The following is a 20,477-nucleotide window of genomic DNA, read 5'->3' as shown; positions in this document are numbered from 1 at the left end:
GCTCCGGAACAGCAGCAGATCCACAAAAAAGCCAGTCGTTTGAGGGTTCCATTAACCTAGTCACAGAAATTTGTGTTATAGATAGAAAGATTAAAAAATCAGAGTAATAAAGAACTTCCTGTAGAGTGACGCAATCACAGGTAAAGAAAACAACTTGAGAAAGTTCTAATTCTAGCCTGGCTTGCTTAAAGGTACATATATATAATGGGATGGAGAGTTACTTTAAACAAAAAAGCATATGGTTGATCTGGGAAGTTGGTTAATGATTAGTTTTGACTTAGTTGCTTTTAAATAAGAATGTGTCACGGTGACAGATGGCTCATGGCAGAAGAGTACCAGCTGCTCTTGCAGAGAGGCCTGAGGCCTGGGCTTGATTCTCAGCACCCACGTGCAGGCTCACAGCACTCTGTAACTCCAATTACAGGGGACAGAAGCCTTTTCCCAGCATGCACATAGTGAACATACATACATGCAAGCCAATGCTCATTAAAAAAAAAAAAGGACAGGCAATGGTGGTGCAGACCTTTAATCCCAGCACTTGGGCAGCAGAAGCAGGCAGAGCTCTGAGTTTAAGGCCAGCCTGGCCTGCATAATAAGTTCCAGGACTAGAGAGACCCTGTCTGAGAAAACTAAACCAAGAGTGTATCAAGTAAGACTCAGTTAAAAATTTTGATTTCTTAAAGCCTCCAGGAGACCAAGCTGTATAAGAAACTTCCTCCTCCTCCTCACTGGGCAGTCAGATCTTGGGAAAAACTAATAATACACAAAGGAAGAAGGCACCCACAGCCTCAGCACAGGGTCACAGGAACCAGAGGAAACAGCTTGAGGCAGGCACACCTCTCCCTTTCATCTCAACAGCCTTCTTCCTGCAGAGGGCAGGTAGCATCTGAGCATCTCTTCCTTGTGTTTCAGGTCTGACAATGCAAGAGGCAGTCTGTGGACCTTGTGACTAATGAAAATAATAATTTACTCACTTAACAATGATATGATTTTAAGTAGCTGGATTTTGTTTGGTGCCCACGTGAAAAACTAGCTCACACATTTCTTGAGGATTAAAAACTAAATCTGGGGGTTGGGGTGGAGAGATGGCCAAACAGTTAAGAGCCCTTGCTGCTCTTCCAGAGGACCCATGTTCTTTCCTCCACGCTGACACAGTAGCTCACAACCATTAGCCTGTTCAGGGAATTCAATGCCCTCTTCTGACCTTCCTGCGTAAAAGGCATTCACGGGCTTCACAGACATACATGTAGTTAAACATTCATACACACAAACAATAGAAAATAAATCTTAAAAAAAAAAAAAAACAAAGAAAAAAAACCCCCAACTAAACCTGGGCAGCTTTCCAGTCTCTCTGTCAGACCAGGGCTCAGCTGGCCAGACAGAGATGCAGACACGCACACACTAGTGAGGCAGAGCACCCCTGACTTCGTACACTCACTTGGCGCCAGCAGTCACGATTCTTTTGGCTTCCCTCCTAGTGACACCTGCTAACGTTCAGCAGGATGAACTCTTCCAGAAGCTAAGGAGATTCCTAACCAGCAGCCAAACTCAGACTTCAAATTAGACAGACCAGTAAATATTCCCGGTATACGAAGAAGAGAAGTGAAAATGTCTCCACAGAATACTGTGTATCTGGATGTTCTTATCAGTACCAGTTAAAGGGGGTATTGCTGGGTGTGACGGCTCCTGGTGGTGATAAAAAAAACATTTACAACTAGACTGGGGTGGTTTAGGGTTTGTGGTTTATGAACCTGCTGACTGCCACAGAATTGTCCTGTTACCAGTACTAATTTTGTTATGTGAATGTCATGTTAATTTTGTTAAAGAACAGCAAAATAGAGATGGTATTGTGAAACAGGCAACCAGAGGAAGAGCAAGCAATCAGGCCCAATCCCAAGGGTTCTGGGACAAGCTGACCCAGTGAGGAACGCAGAGAGAGAGAGTTGCGTGGTCGTCATTTCCTTGAGTTATATACATTTTGGGTGTTCAGACTTACATCGCAATATCAATTAATTGCAGCCAGGTCAGTATTTGCATAGTTATGATGAGGGTGCCACTAGGCCAAAGTACACAGCTGAGATAGCAGAACCTGGATTTCCAAGGGAAAAACCCTCCGTCCCTTCCTGGTCTCCACATGACACACTGTGGTGGCTGCAGGCTGAGATCCTCCATTACTGCCAGCCTGGCCTGGGGCCCTTTCAAATGTTAGCTGCCCCTGCTACCTCGAAACTGAATTTACTTTCATCCACACAAAGCTGGCACAGAGTGATGCAACCAGCCGTATGTGGCCTCACATGCTACCCTGGCCTAGACAAACTCTTTTTTTTTTTCTTTTTCATTCTTAAGAACTAAAAAAAAAGTAATACTTAAAAAACGTATAAGTCTTATCACAAATAAATTTATATTGCATGAAGGCTTGAGAAAAGGGAGGTGGTCAAGAAGAATTCCTTGGGGGCTGGAGAGACTGCACAGTGGTTAATGACAACTACTGCTCTCGCAGAGGACCTGGGTTCAAATCCCAGTGCCCATGGAGGCTCACAACACTCTCTGACTCCAGTACCAGGGGGTACCCTCTTCTGGCCTGTAGTGGGCACTAGGCATGGAAATGACACATTTTACATATGCAGGCAAAACACCCATACGTGTGAAATAAAAACTAAATTAAAAATAATAAAAATATAAAATAAAATACAAATATAAAATAAAAAAAGTAGTTTCCTGTAGCAAGCCTCTGCTCCAGTCCTGGTGTACTTCCTTCCAGTCTGAGAAGATAATATTTGGCTCTAAGGAAGGATTCATTAATGGGGGGACTTTGAGCATCCTTTGCTGGTGACCCCTAAATTGAATAAATTGGAAGCTTTCTGTTAAGCTAGTAGGTCCTAAGCCTGAGGGTAGCTTCCACTGAGTTGGGATTTCAAGTGTGTGGCCATAGGGTGAGGATGAGAGACTGATGCAAGAAGAGAGAGGATTTGGGTAAGCACCCATGCTCTTATCCTGGAAAAGATGAAAGGAAACACAGACAGAATTTGGCCCAAGACAGACAGGAAAGCAAGAAATTATGCTTCTGAGAGGCCCAGGGCTGCTCAGTGGCTGGCAGAGGCTTGAATCCTTCATCACCCTCTCCATAGCAGGACACTGGCTGACACTCACCCATCCAGACTTCCCCAAATTGTCCTGCACCGAGCTTTTTCACCAGCTTGATGGACTCCCGGGGGATCTCCCAGGCATCTTTGTCCCACGGCTTCTGTGGTTTGGGACTAATGCATGCCTTTTCCAGTCTTCTGCATAAGCCATCAGACTGCTCTAAAGTGAAGGGAAGCACAAATGTTAATAGCATAGGCTCAATCTTGGATTCCCCAACACACACACACACACACAATGTAAAAAGAAGAAGAAAAAGGAGAAAGAAAGTATAAGAAAAAGAAAAAAAAAGAAATACAAGCAATACTGTCTGTAGCCAAGGCAGATGGGTGTCAGGGTCCCCTTAAGTTCCAAAATCCAATAAGAATGCAATACTTTACGTGAACACCTTAAATTAAATCATTTTTGTATTACTAATATTACCAAATACAATGTAAACACCATGTTGTAACCCTGTATTGTTTAGGGACTGTTGACAAGAAAGCCAACTGTCCCTACTTGGTACAGATACATTTAAAGATACCTGGCTGGCTGAATCTCTAATACAGAACCAATACAGTACATTCTTTTTGTTTAAGATATGCCTACACAGGAAATCTTTAATAATCTGTTATTCTTATAATATCCAGCCTGGCACCATCTAAAATGCTGATGGGGGTACCTTTTGCATAGCCACTACTGTCAAAATACTAGATGACAATTTGAAACATGCTATTTTATTCATTAACACCGCCAGCATACAAAAACCAAAACCAAAACCAAAACAAAACAACAACAACAAAACGACAAAGGCAGTGATGGACTGTCACACTTTAGTAAACATATTCTGAGTCCTGTATCCTCATAAGCTCAGTGGCTCATGGGCAAGAATGTCTTTAGGTTACTCCTGCCCTCCAGCACAGGACCACAGCACTGCAAGGTCCCAACACCAAGGCCAGAAGCATAAAAAAATGGAAATGGGGGGGTATTCCATAAGCCCAGCCTCTTGTTCTCTCCATACTGCCCTTTGCTCCATGTCTCTGGGCCCAAGCAAACCCTCTGTCAGCTTTCTCATTGTCTCTTAGTGCAGGCAGTAGGAACCAGCTGCAGCAGATCCTGCATCCAATGTCAGCCAGAACAAATGGACCTAAGGCCACAGATGTGAGCTTCACAAGGCAGAAGCTGGTACTGGGCACAAGGCATTGATTTGGTGCTTTTAGATAAGCCCCTGTGCTATGTTGTGCACTCATGATGGGCACACAATCCTTTTACATGCATGCATATTCTCAGAGTCACAGATCTGTATCTCATGCTTTGAATATCTGCACACATTAGGAATATGCATCATGCCCTTGCTCCCCTTACTAGGGAACTCCCATGGAGACTGAGCTGCCAGGGGCTACATCTAGTAGGGGGTCTAAATCCTTTCCATGCATGGTCCTTGGTTGGTTCATCAGTCTTTGCAAGGTCCCCCGGGCCCAGATTTTTGGTTCTGTTGCTCTCCTTGTGGAGCTCCTGGTCTTTCTATCTCCCCTTTCTTCCATAAGATTCCCTGCATTCTGCCCAAAGTTTGGCTCTGAGTTTCAGCATCTGCTTCGATACCCTGCTGGGTGGAGTCTTTCAGAGGCCCTCTGTGGAAGCTCCTGTCCTGTTCCCTGTCTTCTCCCAGTTCTGATGTCTATCCTGTTTGCTTTTCTGGATGACGGCTAAGCATCTTCCCCAGGGTACTCCTTGTTGTTCAATACTATTAATTTTAGTATGTGTATCCTATATTATATGTCTAATATTCACTAATGAATGAGTATATACCATGTGTGTCTTTCTGCTTCTGGGATACCTCACTCAGGATGATCTTTTCTAGTTCCCACTATTTGCCTGCAAATTTCATGATTTCCTTGTTTTTAATTTCTGAGTAGTAGTCCATTGTGTAAATGGACAGGAACATAGGGGAAGAGGGAGGGAGGGTGAGACTGGGAAGAGATGAGGGAGGTAGCTACAGCTGGGTATTTATTACAAGTAATTAATTCCAAAGTGAATAAATTATAATAAATAATAATAATAATTAATTTAATTTAAAAAGAATATGGATTGTGCAAAAATAAACATTTTCCTTCACAGGACGGGGGAGGCACTGAATGTTAAGTAGCTCACACCAGGCAAGCAGGCTCAGGCCATCACAGCAGCAATCTCACGGTGAATGTGGAGATAGCCTCCACCGATGGCGCTCAGCCTAACGTTCTCCGCGTTACACAGCACGGAAGTGTGTCTACACAGCTGACCTGCATTCGCCTCCTGTCTAGTACTTGACAGCTTGCATAAGTCAAGTAGGTTATGAAGCTGGCAGGCCCTGTCCAACTGTGTGGAAACTTCAGTAGCTGAGCACGTTTCCTGGTGGCTGCATTAAACTGGGGTGTTCGGGAGACAAGGTGAAGGGAATGCATCTTCAGCATGTACTATTTCAAATCAGCTCATTAGAACACATGAGCACTGGAAGCCAAGGAGTATCTACATTAAGTTAAGCTAGAACAGCTGATACAGCGCCATGCACCACACCGCTTGAAAGAATAATTTTCATACAAAGTAGTATGTGCCACTTTACACGAATCATCATGAAAACAATCTGCCTCCGGATCCAACCTTCTTTTTTTTTTTTTTTTTTTTTACTTACTTTGGTAATGCTTAATCATATCACTGATACAGGGAAAAGTGATCCGTGGAGAGATGTAATAACCACCGTTGTCCAGACTTCTAATTTTGTAGTGCTTAATAACATCACCATGTACAGGGTCATAGTCTCTGACAGACAGAGAGAAGCTTCCTGTGGGGAAACATGAAGAGAAGGCATGCTTATGTGTTATTAATAAGGTCTACATTATACCACACTGAGGGCCACATTTTCCCATAAAATGTACAAATAAAAACTGTATGTTTACAAGGCATCATAGTAAAGTCTTGCAGTCAGGTGCAGGGATGGTTTTAATACAAGCACTTGGGAGGCAGAAGCTGATGAATCTTGGCTGGTTCTAGGCTAGCCAAGGCTACATGGTGAAATCCTGCTTCAACAGCATTTTGGTTGCTAAGCAAGCAGCCAGCACATCATTTTCTGTCTTCACCACAGTTTTCTGAAATCATTTAGTTGAATAGATTACTTTGAGTTTCCTCTTGACATTTAGGATTCACTTTCACAATAACACAACAAAACAGAAAGTACACTATGACCTGGCCATAATTATGGCTGTTTTTCACTTATTAACATTTATCATTTGAGTCTGTTATTTGCTTTCAATATATAAACTTTACGATCGAAGAGTTTGATTGTAAACTAGCATGATGGCTAGGCAGGTAAAGAACTTTGTATATAAACCTGATAACTAGAATTCAATCTGTAGAACCTATGATGGCAGGAGAGAACTGATCCTCATGGTTGCCTTCAAACCTCCACATATGTGCCTTGGCAGATAGGCATGCACACACTTACACACACATGCAAATAATGATGATGGTGATGATCAGAAGAAGAAGAAGAAGAAGAAACAAATTTAAAATTAATAACATCTAAGTGTGGTAGCACAATCTTTTAATCTCAGTACCCAGGAGGCAAAGGCAGGGGATCTCTGAGTTTGAGGTCAGCCTGGTCTACCTATTGAGCTGCAGGCAAGCCAAGGGCTACGTAGAGAGACTATCTCAAAACAAAACAAAAAAAACCCCAACCCAACCCAACCCAAAAATAACCCCATTCAATACCAGAACCTACTGTACTCTTTACTTCATTCATTCTAGAATAGTTTTTCAAATGATTTCCTGGGGCTAGGACTGCAGCTTGCTGGTAGAATGCTTGCCTAGCACACTCAAGACCCTAGGTGACACATCTAGGAAGATTTCCCAACTCCCTAAGCAGTCTTCTGTGTGACCACTTGCCCACCTTTTAAAGTTTCGCTTTCTCTGATGAGAAAAGCTCCTGCACTGTTCCCTGGTGCCAGGAGCTGCCGTTCTGCATCTTTTCTGGTTATGTCCTTGAAGAACCACCTGGAAAGATATTTTCAGATTTCACAGGTGTTGTGGCAGGGAGGGAAAAGGCAATGCATAAAAAAACAAGCAACCCAGCGCAGTGTTCAGAAATGCCAGGATGGCCACACAACAGGACTCACTCTTCAGTTTCTAAGGTGTTGACCTTGGCCACGTAGTTGCTGGGGATGAAGCCTTCTCTCTTTGTTGAAAGGGACTTAGCTTTCCACCATTCCCCATGCCTGGAATAGAAATAAAAGTCAGGAGCTGTAATGGCAACTGTCCTAAGGTGCTGGTTTTGCAGAGTGAGGGCAACAAAACAAAACAAAACAACAAGAGCAAAACTCTATCCTTACAACTCAACGTGGCTTGCCATGTTCAGTGCTGCACAGAAAAGACTTGGGAAAATGGCCCACTTTATAGAAAGTGAACATTTCCCACTTCCCCAGGTGGCTAAGAAGTGTTATTTTTAAGGATCCTTGTAGACATGGGAATCAAGGGAAGAGTGACTTAGAAGTCATGTGTTATAAACTTGTGTGTAAAACATCCACTTTCCCCAGAGAAAGGTGACATGAATAAAGGAAAACAACAACAACAAATAAAATAAACTGAAACCAGTTCGGAGTAGGTAAGCCTTGTCACTGTGATATTGCAGGATACTGTCAGGGGGCAGCAGAAAGGGAGAGGAGGAACGGCTAGGTCCGGAAGAAGCAGGAGAGCTACAGGAAGGGAGGGATGAAAAAGGTCCTTGGAAGGCTCAGCGTTCCTCTCCAAATGCCTGCACACAGATTGGGCCCTTGTCTGTGAGAGAAGGGAGATCATAACTAGCTCTGAGCTGTACCTGTGAACTGTTTATCCATACAAGAAGCCTGTACACACACTATACCTTCAAATTCAGCCAACAGGTAGAAAGCATTTAAAATTTTTAGGCTGATTTTTTTTTTTTTACATGCGGGAATATTGAACCTAGGACTTTGCACATGCCAAGCAAGCTTTCTCCCATTAAGCTACATTTTCAGAACCTAAAACTTTTATATCTATGTTTTCTTATTATTCACTATTTATGTATAGGGTTATTCCCATAACAATCACAACTATATTATATTAGACATAAGTAGTCATCCAGAGATGATCTGAAGTAGGAAGGGGGCTATATCACATAGATTTAGACCAGGCTCGAGGGCCGGTTGGTGTAACTTCCAAGAATGTGGTACTGCAGCCGCAGCCATGCTGGAAAGCCCTGCTCAGGTGCATCAGTGCCTCCCTGGAGCTGCTTGGATGTTTTGTTTCCTTGACCCCTGTGTGTTGACTCACACATACGTGACCATGGACAAAAGGGCAGTGAGGGGGGAGAACAAGGGACTCTAAGTACTCAAAGTCTAACTTCCTTTCTGTATTGAATTTGCATGAGGCAGCACCCTGACCCGGACCTGCCAAAGAGGGAAAGAAAGGGGACTCCCTTACTGAGGATAAGGTACCAAGTCCAGAGCTTCAGCATGAACTTGAGTCTAAGCGTGGCCCTTCCTCGGGATACTTGTGTGACTTTGAGAAGTCACTCGGTCTGTTCCTTGGACTTTTAACTTTTAAAATGGAAATGAGAGCATCCAAACCATAGGATAATGGTGAGCGTGGTGTGTGTGTAGCATATTCATGGATGTGCAGGTACACTTGTGTTTGCAGGCATGCGTCACATATGTGCATGTGCGTACATGCTAGAGGATAGCTTCATCGTCATTCTTCAGATGCTGTGTGTGGATACACACACAGCCACACACACACATATGTTTTTTTTGTTGTTGTTGTTGTTGATGTTTGTTTTTTAAAGAGAGAGGTTCTCTCTCACAGGCGTGGAACTTGCTAAGTAGACCTGAATGGCTGCCCAGAAAGACTGTCTCCCGCTGTGTCCACCTCCCAATGCTGTGCCAATACAAGCAAGTGCCACCATACCCAGCCTGTTCTTTTTTAAAAAATATGGGTCCTAGGGTCACTAACTCAGGTTGTGACTGAGCTATCTCCCAAGCTCCATGCTGTACAGAGCCAAGCTTCTTAGGTAGCATTTTGTTGAAGAAAGAAACAGTGTCTGTTATTCCTCGTTGGGAGAAATGATGAAGGTGCCCACAGCCTCATTCAAAAGGGGAGTTCCTTTTGCTCTATTCCTTCTGCTGCCTAAGCAAAGCACAAGAGAAGCTGGCTGATGGGCTGCCGGGGCCTGGGCACACTTACTCTTCCAGGATTTTCATCTTTTCTCCTTTCTTGAAGGACAAGTCGTCTGGGTGGATGCCATCGTAGGGGTACAAGGCCACCACAATGTCCCCTTGCTCCTCTGGATCTAAGAACAAAAGAATAAGCAAAGCCCTTCCTCAAAACCCATCCACACAAACGCCAAGGGAGAGAGGAAGCAACGGAGAGAAGAGCCACAGAGTGAAGCTGTGAGCTCCCACCCAGAAGCAGCATGTGGTGTGTCCTGTGTGTATCCAAACTCACAGGGGCCTACTGTAGCTTCAATACCGTGTTAAGAAAGGTCGCACATGTGATCACGGCAGCACTGTGGTGGTCTCCAGAGGCAGAAGCTACTCTGGTATCCATTAGTGGAATGAACAGAACGTGACACATACAGACAACAGAATGATGTTCAGCCTCAAAAAGAATTGAACAGGACATTTTTTTTTTCCTATCATGTATCTTACACATTACAGATGTGCCTTGAAGACCTTATGTTAAGTTAAACGAGCACAAAATGACAAAGACTGTATAATTCCAGTCACATGTGCTACCGAAAACAATCAAATCCACTAGAACAGAAAGTATAACGGTGGTCGCCCAGAGTGGAAGGGGGAGGAAAATGATGTTTAATGATAAAGTCCCTCTTGGACTAAGGAAAGCCTTCTCTGATGGATGCTGGTGATGCCTGCGCAGCGATGTGCAGCTCCTGCCTCTGAACTTGACGCTTAAAAAACTGCTTAAAGTTGTGGTAAGTTTGTGTTACGTATATCTTCCCACAACAGCAAACAAACACTAATCACGTTATTAAGAAAACATACCTTTAGTTTGAAATCTCTGTCCTGGTAAAAGTTGAGATTCTGGAACCTACGAAAGAGTATTCATTAGAAAAAAAAAAAAAAAAATCATGTTCAGCTTTTTCTTCTCGCATGCATATCATTTTCCTAACAGCACCTAGTGAGGCTTAGACTCGCAGTACTAAATGGGGAAGAAGAGTCAAACAAAAAATTCTATGGAATGACACCATTGCCACCAGGGGTCCTTGCTAACCTCCTGTGCTTGATGATGTCATCGGCATCTGTACAGTCATTTTCAGGGCTTTTCCTGGAACAGGTAGTATATGGTCTGTGTCAACAGTCCAAGTAGATAGGGCTTCAGGGGACGGGGACTAGATGCCAACCTGCCATGATTCTTTCTTGTGTTTTTAACGGAACCCTAATATTTGAGGTAGCAGTTTTCCCAGTGTGATGCCTGCTTCTATATTTACAGCTCCCTATGCAGAGGAGGAAGGAGCATGCCGAAAGTTCATTGGCTGGGTAGGGCCTTGGTAAAATGTGCCTCTTTGTACCTAGAAAGACCTAAGGGTTGGAGGCACAGCAGCCATGGAAACCAAACAGTAGGCAGGGCCAGCAGAGCAAAACACGGAAAAGGCAGGACACCGGAGACTTTCAGAAGCTGTCACCCGCCCAATGTTCTCTCAACTTAGTTAAACATTTTATCAGACTTCTCACTAACAGATAAACACAAGCCCAACTGAGTCACGCTCTCTTGTCCAACCATGACTTTGTCTGTCTCAGGGCCGAGGGGAACCCCAGCAATGGCAGCAGCAGGGTGCGTCACGTGACGTACCTTCTAATCCAAACCCTTTTACACAAGAGCACTGCTAGGGGTGTATAAGGCTTGGTAACCTCTGCTAAGGAGGTCTTGTCAGGGCCCGGACTTCAAACCTCTCATTCCTCTGCTTCTCAAATAATCCCTTCACAGAACATGACTAAATGGTTTATACTGAAATATAAATTTCTGCTGGGGAGATGGCTCAGTGGTTAAGAGCACCAGCTGCTCTTCCAGCAGGACCCTAGGTTCAATTCCCAGCACCCACATGGCAACTGACAACTGTCTGTAACAGTTCTATGGGATCCCACACCAATGCAAATAAAATAAAAATAAATAATTTAAAAAAGAAATATAAATTTCTGCTGAAAGTGAGCCCATAAAGTCTCCAATTCAGTGAGGGAAAGGATTGAAGAAGGAGGAAATCATTGGCCCATACTAACATTAAGGACTTACAAAAGTTTTATACTGCTCTTTTAGTCATTTAGAGTTGCATAATAAAGAATTACAGTCTATTTTGATATGATTTAAAGGAAGCAATTTGACAAGAAATTAAATAATTCTGAAAACAGCAAGCTGATCTGCAAATGCTAGAGGTTAGTTTACAAATACGATAGAGCACGTTTTTATAAGAGACCTGCTGGCTGCCTTGGGTGGCCCTGAAATGTGTGCACTAAAGGACTAAAGGAGCCTCCTAAGAAACGGGTTCTACACGCTAGCACATCCAGCTCAAAAGAACAAAACATATACATGGGACCCCCATACCATCACTCTAGAATTCTCCCGAACAGGTTTCCCTTAAGTGTTGTTGGCTTTGCCTCAGCTGCGGCTGCTCTTCACCTCCTTGCAGAGTTGCCAACTGGGAGCATGTATTTTTCACACAAAAGTGGCAAAGGTGAAGAGTCCTGCTTATGGTCATAGGCTGAGGCTAAGCTGAGCAGCTCACAGAGAGCATCTGTGACCACAGGAGACCCAAACTAAAATGTTCCTGGGGAGAATTAGGGAACTGAGAGATTTTAAACACGCTCACTGTTGCTTTCCAACTTGTAATCTTTTTTAAAGTGAATATTTGATTTATTTCACTAGTCTCCTTTGCTTTCCTAAATTAAAAAAAAATATCCGAACAGACAAAAACAAACAAAAAAAACCAAAACAAAACATCTTTGAGTTTTAAAGTACATCAAAATCTGCAGCATTTGCTAAGAAGTAAACAGAACTTCTCATGTGAACTTTCAAGTCTACAAGAAAACTACCTTTTACTTTTCTTTTACTCTTCTTTCTGTTAATAACATTTATTTAAAATATAACTGTATTCATTTTATAAAGTGCTTTTAAATTTTATATTGATCTTCATCATTACCAAGTCACTAGTGCTCTTAATCTTTGTTTGTTTGTTTTTGATTTCAAAGAGAGGGTTTCTCTGTGTAGCCTTAGCTGGCCTGGAACTCAAAGATCTGCCCACCTTTGCCTCCCAAGTGCTGGGATTAAAAGTGTGCGCCACCATTGTCCAGCTCTCTTAATAATCTTATCCGTTTTGTGTGGATACATTTTGCATTCTCTTTTTCAAATTTATTTCTTTATTTTTATGAGTATAGGTGCTTTGCCTGCACAGATGTCTGTGTATCGTGTGCATACTTGGTGCAGGCACAGGCAAGAAGAGGTGTCAGATGCCCTGAAAGTGGACCTACAGAAGGTTGGGATCCAACCTGTGCGCACTGGGAATTGAACTCAGATCCTCTGGAAAAGCAGCAGTTATTGCTCTTAAACAGTCATCTCTCCAGCCTTGTTATATGCAATTTTACATGACATACTGATAATGTGTCTATCCAGAAACATCACATAAAATAACTGAATAGTACAAGGCAGTCATCATTCATCTCCACTTCCCTTTAGCTGACTCTTTTGACTTATCAGTCTAAATTATGACAGTTGATTCTGATAGGTTTTGGATAATGGAGATGGGCTGGGCAATAGCCCTCAGCTGGACTGGCCAATGACAACATGTTTCTAAAATGCCAAGCCACTTAAAAACATAGGTCAGACTGGAGAAACTCTGCAAGTTCTTATGTTCTGTTCTTTGAGACAGGGTCTCACTATGTAGCCCTGGATGTCCTGGAAATTGCTATGTAAACCAGGCTGGCCTCAGACTCGCAAGGATCTGCTGTGATTACAGGTGTGCACCACCACGCCTGGCCAAACTAATAGTAAAGGCCTTTGGGCTAAATTTGAATAGCTTGCTTTCAGCTAAGATGCATGCCAACAGAGTTCATCAAGTGTGGGGTGTGGGACGGTATACAGACATCCAATACATGCTCCAAAGTAAAGCAGATTTACAGTTATAGCTATCCCAACGCTCTGAGTCCCCCCCCCCCCCCCAGGTCCCTACAATACGGCATCACTCCTTTTCCAAGTGCAGGTGGAGCCACATCACTTAGGTAAGGTTTCTAATGTGGACACCTGTGCAAGGTGTGAAGGCAACTGGGTATGTCTTTTCTTTATCTTTTACTCCCCTATAACAAATCATAATGACCCCAGTCTTTGTGCTATTTTAAATTAGCTGAAGAAAGGACAAGAAGGAATAAGATGTAAGGCCCAGAGACACACTATCGTGTGCCTTAGCTTCTGGTTTAAATACGGAAGATACTTTTGTTCCTAGAACATTACACTGATCTCGCATCTACCCTGAGTCACACAGGCCTGGAACATGCTGGGGCCCATTCATTAGTAGTATGAAAGGTGATTTTTCTCCATACTGGAAATTCAACTAAAGACCTGTTTACCATCTAGTAAGCAGCCAGATTATCCCTAAAATCTCTACACATTTTTTCAAAGGATTAAGTTACAAGGAATATATAAATTAATTGGGGTCTATGTAATCAATATGATTTATTTATTTATTTTATTTATTTATTTTTTGCATGCAAAGATTGATGTTTAAATTGCACAGCCATGCTCTGATCCTGTTTTGGGATTTTTCCCCTGAGACTATTCTACTTACTGGCCTTTGCTGTTTATTGGACGTTGGATCTCTCACATAAATAGTTCGGTCAGTATTACGTACTGGTTGGGTCTTCATATCTACTCCATCGTCACTCAGATTGTCTTTCCTTTTTGATTTTATACATCCCATATTTCCTGTTGGAATAGAAAAGCAATGGCATTGTTTTTTAATCAATCCAGAATTGGGTTAAGAAGAGCAAAAAGAATATGCGTTTACTCATTGTTACACACAAGTTAGTACACTCAAAGGTGGGGGCTGTTTGGAAACAGGCCATGTTTGTTGTTCATAAGTTCCTTGCTTCCTTTATTCAAAACTATGTCCCGAGCATCATCCTTACACCAACCCAACATAATCCCTTTCATAATATAGTGGTGCTCATCTTTTTTGCAGCAAAGCTTTGTGAACTGGCATTACAGTGTGGTCTGGTGAGTCCATGACACAGGATACATGAATCCTAATAAAGGAAAGGACTTTTTATTCAGACGGGAAGAGAAATGGCTGGTCCAGCAATGTTCCTGAAAGTTGAGATGAGACAAATTTAAACCTGCTGGCAAAATCAGCAAAGGTGTTCCAGGAAGGATTTTCAGACGCAGCCATGGTGACCCTGGCCCTTTAGAGGAGTGGGCAGGAAAGGCTGGAATCCAAGCTGGAGACAGAGGACCATGGTGGGTTCAGCATAATCAGTTTAGTTGGTGGCGCATCCCATCTGAAGTGTGCAAGGGGAAGAGAAAGGGCTCGAGGCTTCACAGGCTGGTGTGATTTACAGTCAGAGTCTACTGTACGGGGCTTGGGCACCTACAAAGATGGCTGTGGCTTTTGTCAAGACTAGAAGTAAAGGAGACACAGGTATGAGCATAAAAATGCTTGATGATCCAGTCTGGCAGGCTTCCTATCAAGATATCTGAGCCTGCAAACCGGGAAGATGCTAAGGGCACAATCACCTACAAGCCATGACTACAGACAGAACTGGGTGGTGAGTGCCAGCACAGTGTTCGTTTGCTCTGAGTCACCCCCACCCCCAACCCGAGCCCTAATGCCTCAAAAGGAGTGCAAGACTGGTACAGACTCAGCCTTTGAGAAAGTGCCTGAACTGATATAATTATATCATAACCTCAAAAAATAAATAAATAAATAAATAAATAAATAAATAAATAAAGACAGAAGTGCCTGTGGGTCCCAGATAGTCACAGAATGAGGGGAGAGCATAGAGATGAGAACGAGAGGCAGGGACTTCACAGAAGTCTCAGGAACTTGGCTGCCAACTGGCCCAGTGAGGCCGGATTGTGCTCTGGATGACTGACCACCTTTGTTTACTGTCTCCCCCCCTTCCCCAATCTGCTGGTGGGAGCTGAGACGGAAGAGATTTTTCAGGATGCTAATTAACCCACTGTCTCCTCACATCGCCAGCTCACTGAATAAAGTGTGGCTATAAGATTCAGTTCCTGGCTCCGCTGGCTGGCTTCTTAAGTGGCGGGCAGGAGTGGACCTGGTCTAACTGCATGTTGCCCTGTCCTCTACAGGCTTTGGCTAGCTTGGGGGACGGGCTTGTTCATCTTTTCAACAGTCGGGGTATGAAGTCTCCGAGGGACGGCCACTCCTTTTCTGAAACTAGCAAAATGGCAAGCGGTAGTTCCCAGAGTAAAGGGGAAGTGAGCCCATTGCTTCAAAACAGGCTTTCTTCTTCTTTTCATAGCTTACGGTTCTGAAATGGAGATGGTGGGTGTTTTTTGTTGTTGGTGGTGGTGGTTTTGTTTTGGTTTTTTTGGAGTTGATCTGTAAATAAGTGTAAGTTTGTTCTTCATCACTACCCATTCCCAAAGTTGCTGCCCAAATGACCATCTCTTATGATGGTCCTTCATCCACGAGCAAACACGGTGACAGGAAAGCCCTGGAAGCCAGATGTCTGAGCACAGGGAAGCTCCAGACAGGAGCTGAGAATCCCGTTTGTCTACCCGCTTCCCCCCACCCGCAGGTGCTGAGTTTGCTATACTTCTCCCAAAACCCTAAGGGGACCAACACCAGAGGGGTTCCCCTTTCCTTTCCTTGGCTTCCCTCCTCCTCCTCCTCCTTTTTTATTTTATTTATTTATTTTTTAACAGGGTCTCACTCTGTATGCTAGCCTGTCCTGGAACTCACTCCGTCCCCCAGGCTGGCCTCAAACTCACAGCAGCCTGTCATTTCTAAATGCTGGGATTACAGGTGAGCAGCCACGCCCAGCTCAAAGCCTGTAATTGAGAAAAGGCACAGATAGCCTGCAGGTACCGAGCTTTGTGCTAACAAGAGACCCGCCCATGTGGGTCTTTTCTGACCAGAAGCAACAGAGGGAAAGAAAGAGGACAGGGTGAAACCCATCTTAGGTTCTAGTTTCATGGGAGACAGCATATGTGGTAAAGAGTATCTAGAAAGGTTCTTTCCAGAACTGCAGTTTGGAACCGGGAATGGTGGCTCATCTATAATTTCAAAGCTCAAAAGGCTGAGGTAGGAAGATAGAGTTCAAGGCCAGTCGGAGCTACATTGTGAGACCTTGTCTCATAAAAAATTATTATTATTATTATTTTGGTTTTTCAAGATAGGGTTTCTCTGTGTAACCCTTGATATTCTGCAGTTGACTCTGTAGACTGGGCTGTGAGTAGGTCCTACGGTGATATTAGCAATTGTCTCAGTTTTATAGATTTGATAAAGAAAAGTTGGAAATGCATGGTGTGGAGAGAGTCTTTGCAACTCCTGATACTTCCACCACAGTGAGAGGATGGTGTCAGAAAGATGTGTCTAAATACATGAAAACTAGTGACTCTAAGGAAAAAAAAAAAGAAAAACTATCTTTTCATCTCTTTCTGTATATTTGAAATTTTCAAAAAGGCAAACTTGGTGAATAACAAGTGCATATAATAAACAGGTGTACAAAAATTCATTGATTTTTGCCTGACGGTGGTAGTACACACCATTAATCCCAGAGAAAGGTAGGAGGCAGGGAAAGATAGATCTCTGGGTTTGAGGACACCTGGTCTAGTAAGCAAGTTCCAGGACAGCCAAGGCCACACAGGGAAACCCTGTCTCAAAAAACCAAAAGAAAAGGAAAAGAGATACAATACAACATTTTGATTTTCAAAACGTTAGAAAATGAGTGGCTTGTTAGTGCGTGTGCATCTGAACCTGGGCACGATTAGGAATGCTTGTCGGCAAATGTTCCTATAGCAAGCCAAGCAGTACAGCCTTCACTCCCTCAGGAAGCCACCGAAATTCTCTTAACCGACTGACACAGAGACGTGGAGAACTCTACATCTGAGGGATGACTTCACGGGAAACATTGAAGCTGGGGTAGCAGGGGAAGTCTGTTCTTCAGGCTCTTTGAGTGGTGGTCGGTTGTCTGTAAAGTGGCAGGTCGATGGTCGGTTGTCTGGCACCTACGAGTGTAAAGTGGCAGGTCGATGGGGGCAGGTGTCAATCCAGACCAGCTCACCCACAGATGGTTATTTGCTTGGTATTTGGTGAGTTCACCCTCTCACCGCAACGACAGCTAACCAGAACCAAATGCTTGCTCTATAAAGGACAGAAAGTGGAAAATACAATGGAGGGTAGCACACCCCACGGCCTAGACTGAGCTCTCAGGCACAGAGATCAGGAGATCGGGTGTGGGTTCCTGCATACAACAACCAACGAACGAGGCTGCAGCTCTGTCCAAGAAATCTCTTCCATATACTATCTGTTGCGTGCATGGAATAATTTTAAAATAGATACTAACACTCTATTAGTATGTGCGAAAGAACCGGAAAACAACGCCAAAACGTCCTCTGTTCCTGTCAAGAACTGATGGTATTGTCACACGGCTCCAAAGGTTATGAACACTCGGCACCTTTGACATCTCTTACTAAACATATAAAGTGCTGAGCTTCTTTTTTAATCCCCAAAGAGACTCGCTGTCTGCAGCACTGCGATCCTCACTTAATAGAGGAGAGACCTGGGGCTGGCCAGAAGCCCCAGCTGCAGCTGGGGAGGGGTTCAGCTGGTTGCCGTTCCTCAGGCTGGGCACCAGAGCTAACGCCACAGCCCGTATGCTTGCCATTTTCCCACAGGATAGCTGCCTGAAGTATGGATTTTATTAACACTAACAGAGATCATTTTCATAGATTGCCTCTTAAAACGTTATGAAATGTTTCACCACAAGAATCGATAATGAGATTAATACAATGGAATCCGAAAGTCAGGACCAGGGAGGAGAGGTGAACACACGTGCTTCTGCCAGGGGCGTCTTCACTGGCATAGCTGGGCTGCATGTGCACTCACTCTGGGTTTGCTTCAGAGACATTGTGAACCACCAGGAGAGAGGAAAGGGACAAGCCCTTTTTTTTTAAGAAACAGTGTGCGGCCCTAGCAAGAATTCTAATTTTGTATTCAGTGGACTTATTTAAAATCCGTGGATGATACTGTGTGCATTGTTTCTTCTTGGTATTATACATCTTGTTTTTTTCCTTCATACTACTATGTAGTCCAGGAATGCCTTGAACTTGTGATCCTCCTGCCTAAGGTTCCCCAGTGCTGGGATTTCAGGCCAATGCTAAGACACCCAAATCTGCCTCATATCATCTCTAATAGTAAATCAAGGCATATTTAATATGCAGACACTTTATTTAAAAATAATTATTATGGGGTGATTGGAACATTAAATAAAATTGAGAATGTGTAAGAACCCTTACGGAAAATTATTATTTTGTATGATAATTTAAAAATATAATAATAAAATGAAGAGAGCTGGACGGCAAAGGTGCTTGCCCCAAGGCTGATAGCTTAAGTTTCATGCCTGGGACCTACGTGATGAAAGAACATGAAGAAAGAATGGTGTGTGCCGTAGTATGTGAGCACACTCCACTTTAAAATGTAATAAAAAACAGTGCTTGACACAGATATCCCGTAAGGGTGGATAGGGCTTCTCCGGGAAACATTACTAAGTAAGTTAGTAATTAATGCCAAGCATGAGATACCTCCCTATGAGGTATTGTTGGTCAGGAAGACCCCAGAACAACACAGGCTATCATCATTGTCCACTACAGCTGTATGTAAGATCCTATTACTGAGACATCATCCACTTTGGGTGTAGGTCATAGAGAAATAAAGCTTGAACTGACCTGAAAACTTCCTTTATGCTGGCTAGCTCTCATGGTGCCGGACATTGCTATGTAGGTCTTTGAGGGAAACAAAGCACCACAGGATTGCCCAGTGGTGAACCCTGAATGCTGCAATACCAATCTACCAAGTATGTGCCTACCAGTCGGAAGCAGAAGGTAGGTTGTGACATAACCAACACACTTCTGACTGGACTTGAGGCCTGCTCCTCAGGAGGGAACGCCCATATGCCTACTTCTCTAAACATGGTCAAAAGCCCACATCTGGGGAGTTCATGGGCCCAAGTGGGGGAATGTACTCCTATTGTTTTGCTAACTGGACGTGTTTTCAAATTGTCTTCAAAAAATATTTACGTTTACACACATAGCCTAGTGCTATTCTCAATCTTGGCCAGAGAAGCTTCTCTTTGTGGTGTGCAGCACATAATGCTGTGACTCATGACTAGTTAAAAGTCATTGAGACTGAGTGATGTGGAGTGACTTATGAAATGGGGCGTAAGTCTGCACATCATCCCCTCCAAGGCTCAAAGAACACCATGAGGTGGGAGTAGAAAGAAAGGCAAGGGCCTGAGGAGCCCGAGGATGGAGAGGACGCTGTGAAATGCTGAGTGGACACGGCATGGTCTTCTGCTCACAGACTCAGTGCAGCATTGGTTACCTGGTTAAATCATCAAGTTGGTGACCAAGATCCATCAATGTTTCACAGAGCTAAGTGGACTCGGTGGATTAGAAAAGAAAGGAGGGGCATGAGGACGGGAGAAGAACACGTTGAGGGGCAAGCCTGTGGAGAGTAAGGGAGGTATTTGGGGTGGATTGAATGACGTTACGTTGTATGACACAGTCACTGAGTAAAAGATGTCATAAAAAGTAAAAACAAAGTGTGCGTTTTAAAAAACCATTAACATTCAGCGTTTGACATGTCAATAAAGACAGGTCTGGATTCCTTGTAAAAGCTCAACTCTGTGGTCTAGAGATACAAAGAGACGGGTCACCCTTTGCTCAGACAGGAGCACACACCAACACCTAAAAACTGGGGAGTTGACGACTTCTCTTGCTAGAAGATTCTTTCATGAGAACAAGTATTCATTTATACGGGTAGTCCTCATTTAAGGAACTTAGAATAGTAAATAAATGGATTTTTTTTTTTTTTTAAAGCTGAAGACAACATTCTGGAATACCAGACTGTAGCTCCTGGTTCCGTCCTGTTTCCTTGGGCTCTGTCTGTAATAACGCCTAGTGATTGCCGCCTGCACGATAAGAGGACTGTGCTCTTGGACTCCCTGGACTCCGCTTCTGCAATCTCCTCTTCAGCCATCTTACAGGACCTCAGGAGGTTCACAGCAACCTTGTTGAGATTATAAACAGACTCCAAGAGATATCGCTAGGGGAAATTTACTAAA

General features: G+C 43.5%; 1 protein-coding gene across 4 annotated transcripts in view; it reads right to left on the bottom strand.

Annotated features, from left to right (window-relative positions):
* The window catches only part of Lyn (LYN proto-oncogene, Src family tyrosine kinase), a 117,771-nt gene that overhangs the window by 46,692 nt on the left and 50,602 nt on the right, over nucleotides 1-20,477 (bottom strand). For 2 of the 4 annotated variants that reach the window (XM_060385932.1, XM_060385934.1), the window contains exons 2-8: nucleotides 13,955-14,091; nucleotides 10,167-10,212; nucleotides 9,349-9,454; nucleotides 7,269-7,367; nucleotides 7,043-7,146; nucleotides 5,789-5,938; nucleotides 3,151-3,303 (exon numbers count right to left, since the gene is read on the bottom strand). In XM_060385932.1, the coding sequence (XP_060241915.1) occupies nucleotides 3,151-3,303; nucleotides 5,789-5,938; nucleotides 7,043-7,146; nucleotides 7,269-7,367; nucleotides 9,349-9,454; nucleotides 10,167-10,212; nucleotides 13,955-14,086 (790 nt within the window). In that variant the 5' untranslated portion in view covers nucleotides 14,087-14,091. The remainder of the gene's footprint in view (nucleotides 1-3,150; nucleotides 3,304-5,788; nucleotides 5,939-7,042; nucleotides 7,147-7,268; nucleotides 7,368-9,348; nucleotides 9,455-10,166; nucleotides 10,213-13,954; nucleotides 14,092-20,477) is intronic. The other 2 variants (XM_060385933.1, XM_060385935.1) reach the window with 1 other exon arrangement.

Source organism: Meriones unguiculatus, chromosome 6 (assembly GCF_030254825.1).
Source record: "Meriones unguiculatus strain TT.TT164.6M chromosome 6, Bangor_MerUng_6.1, whole genome shotgun sequence".
Lineage (NCBI taxonomy): Eukaryota > Metazoa > Chordata > Mammalia > Rodentia > Muridae > Meriones > Meriones unguiculatus.
Note: the sequence above shows the minus strand (reverse complement) of the source record. Positions and strands in the feature narration are given on the sequence as shown.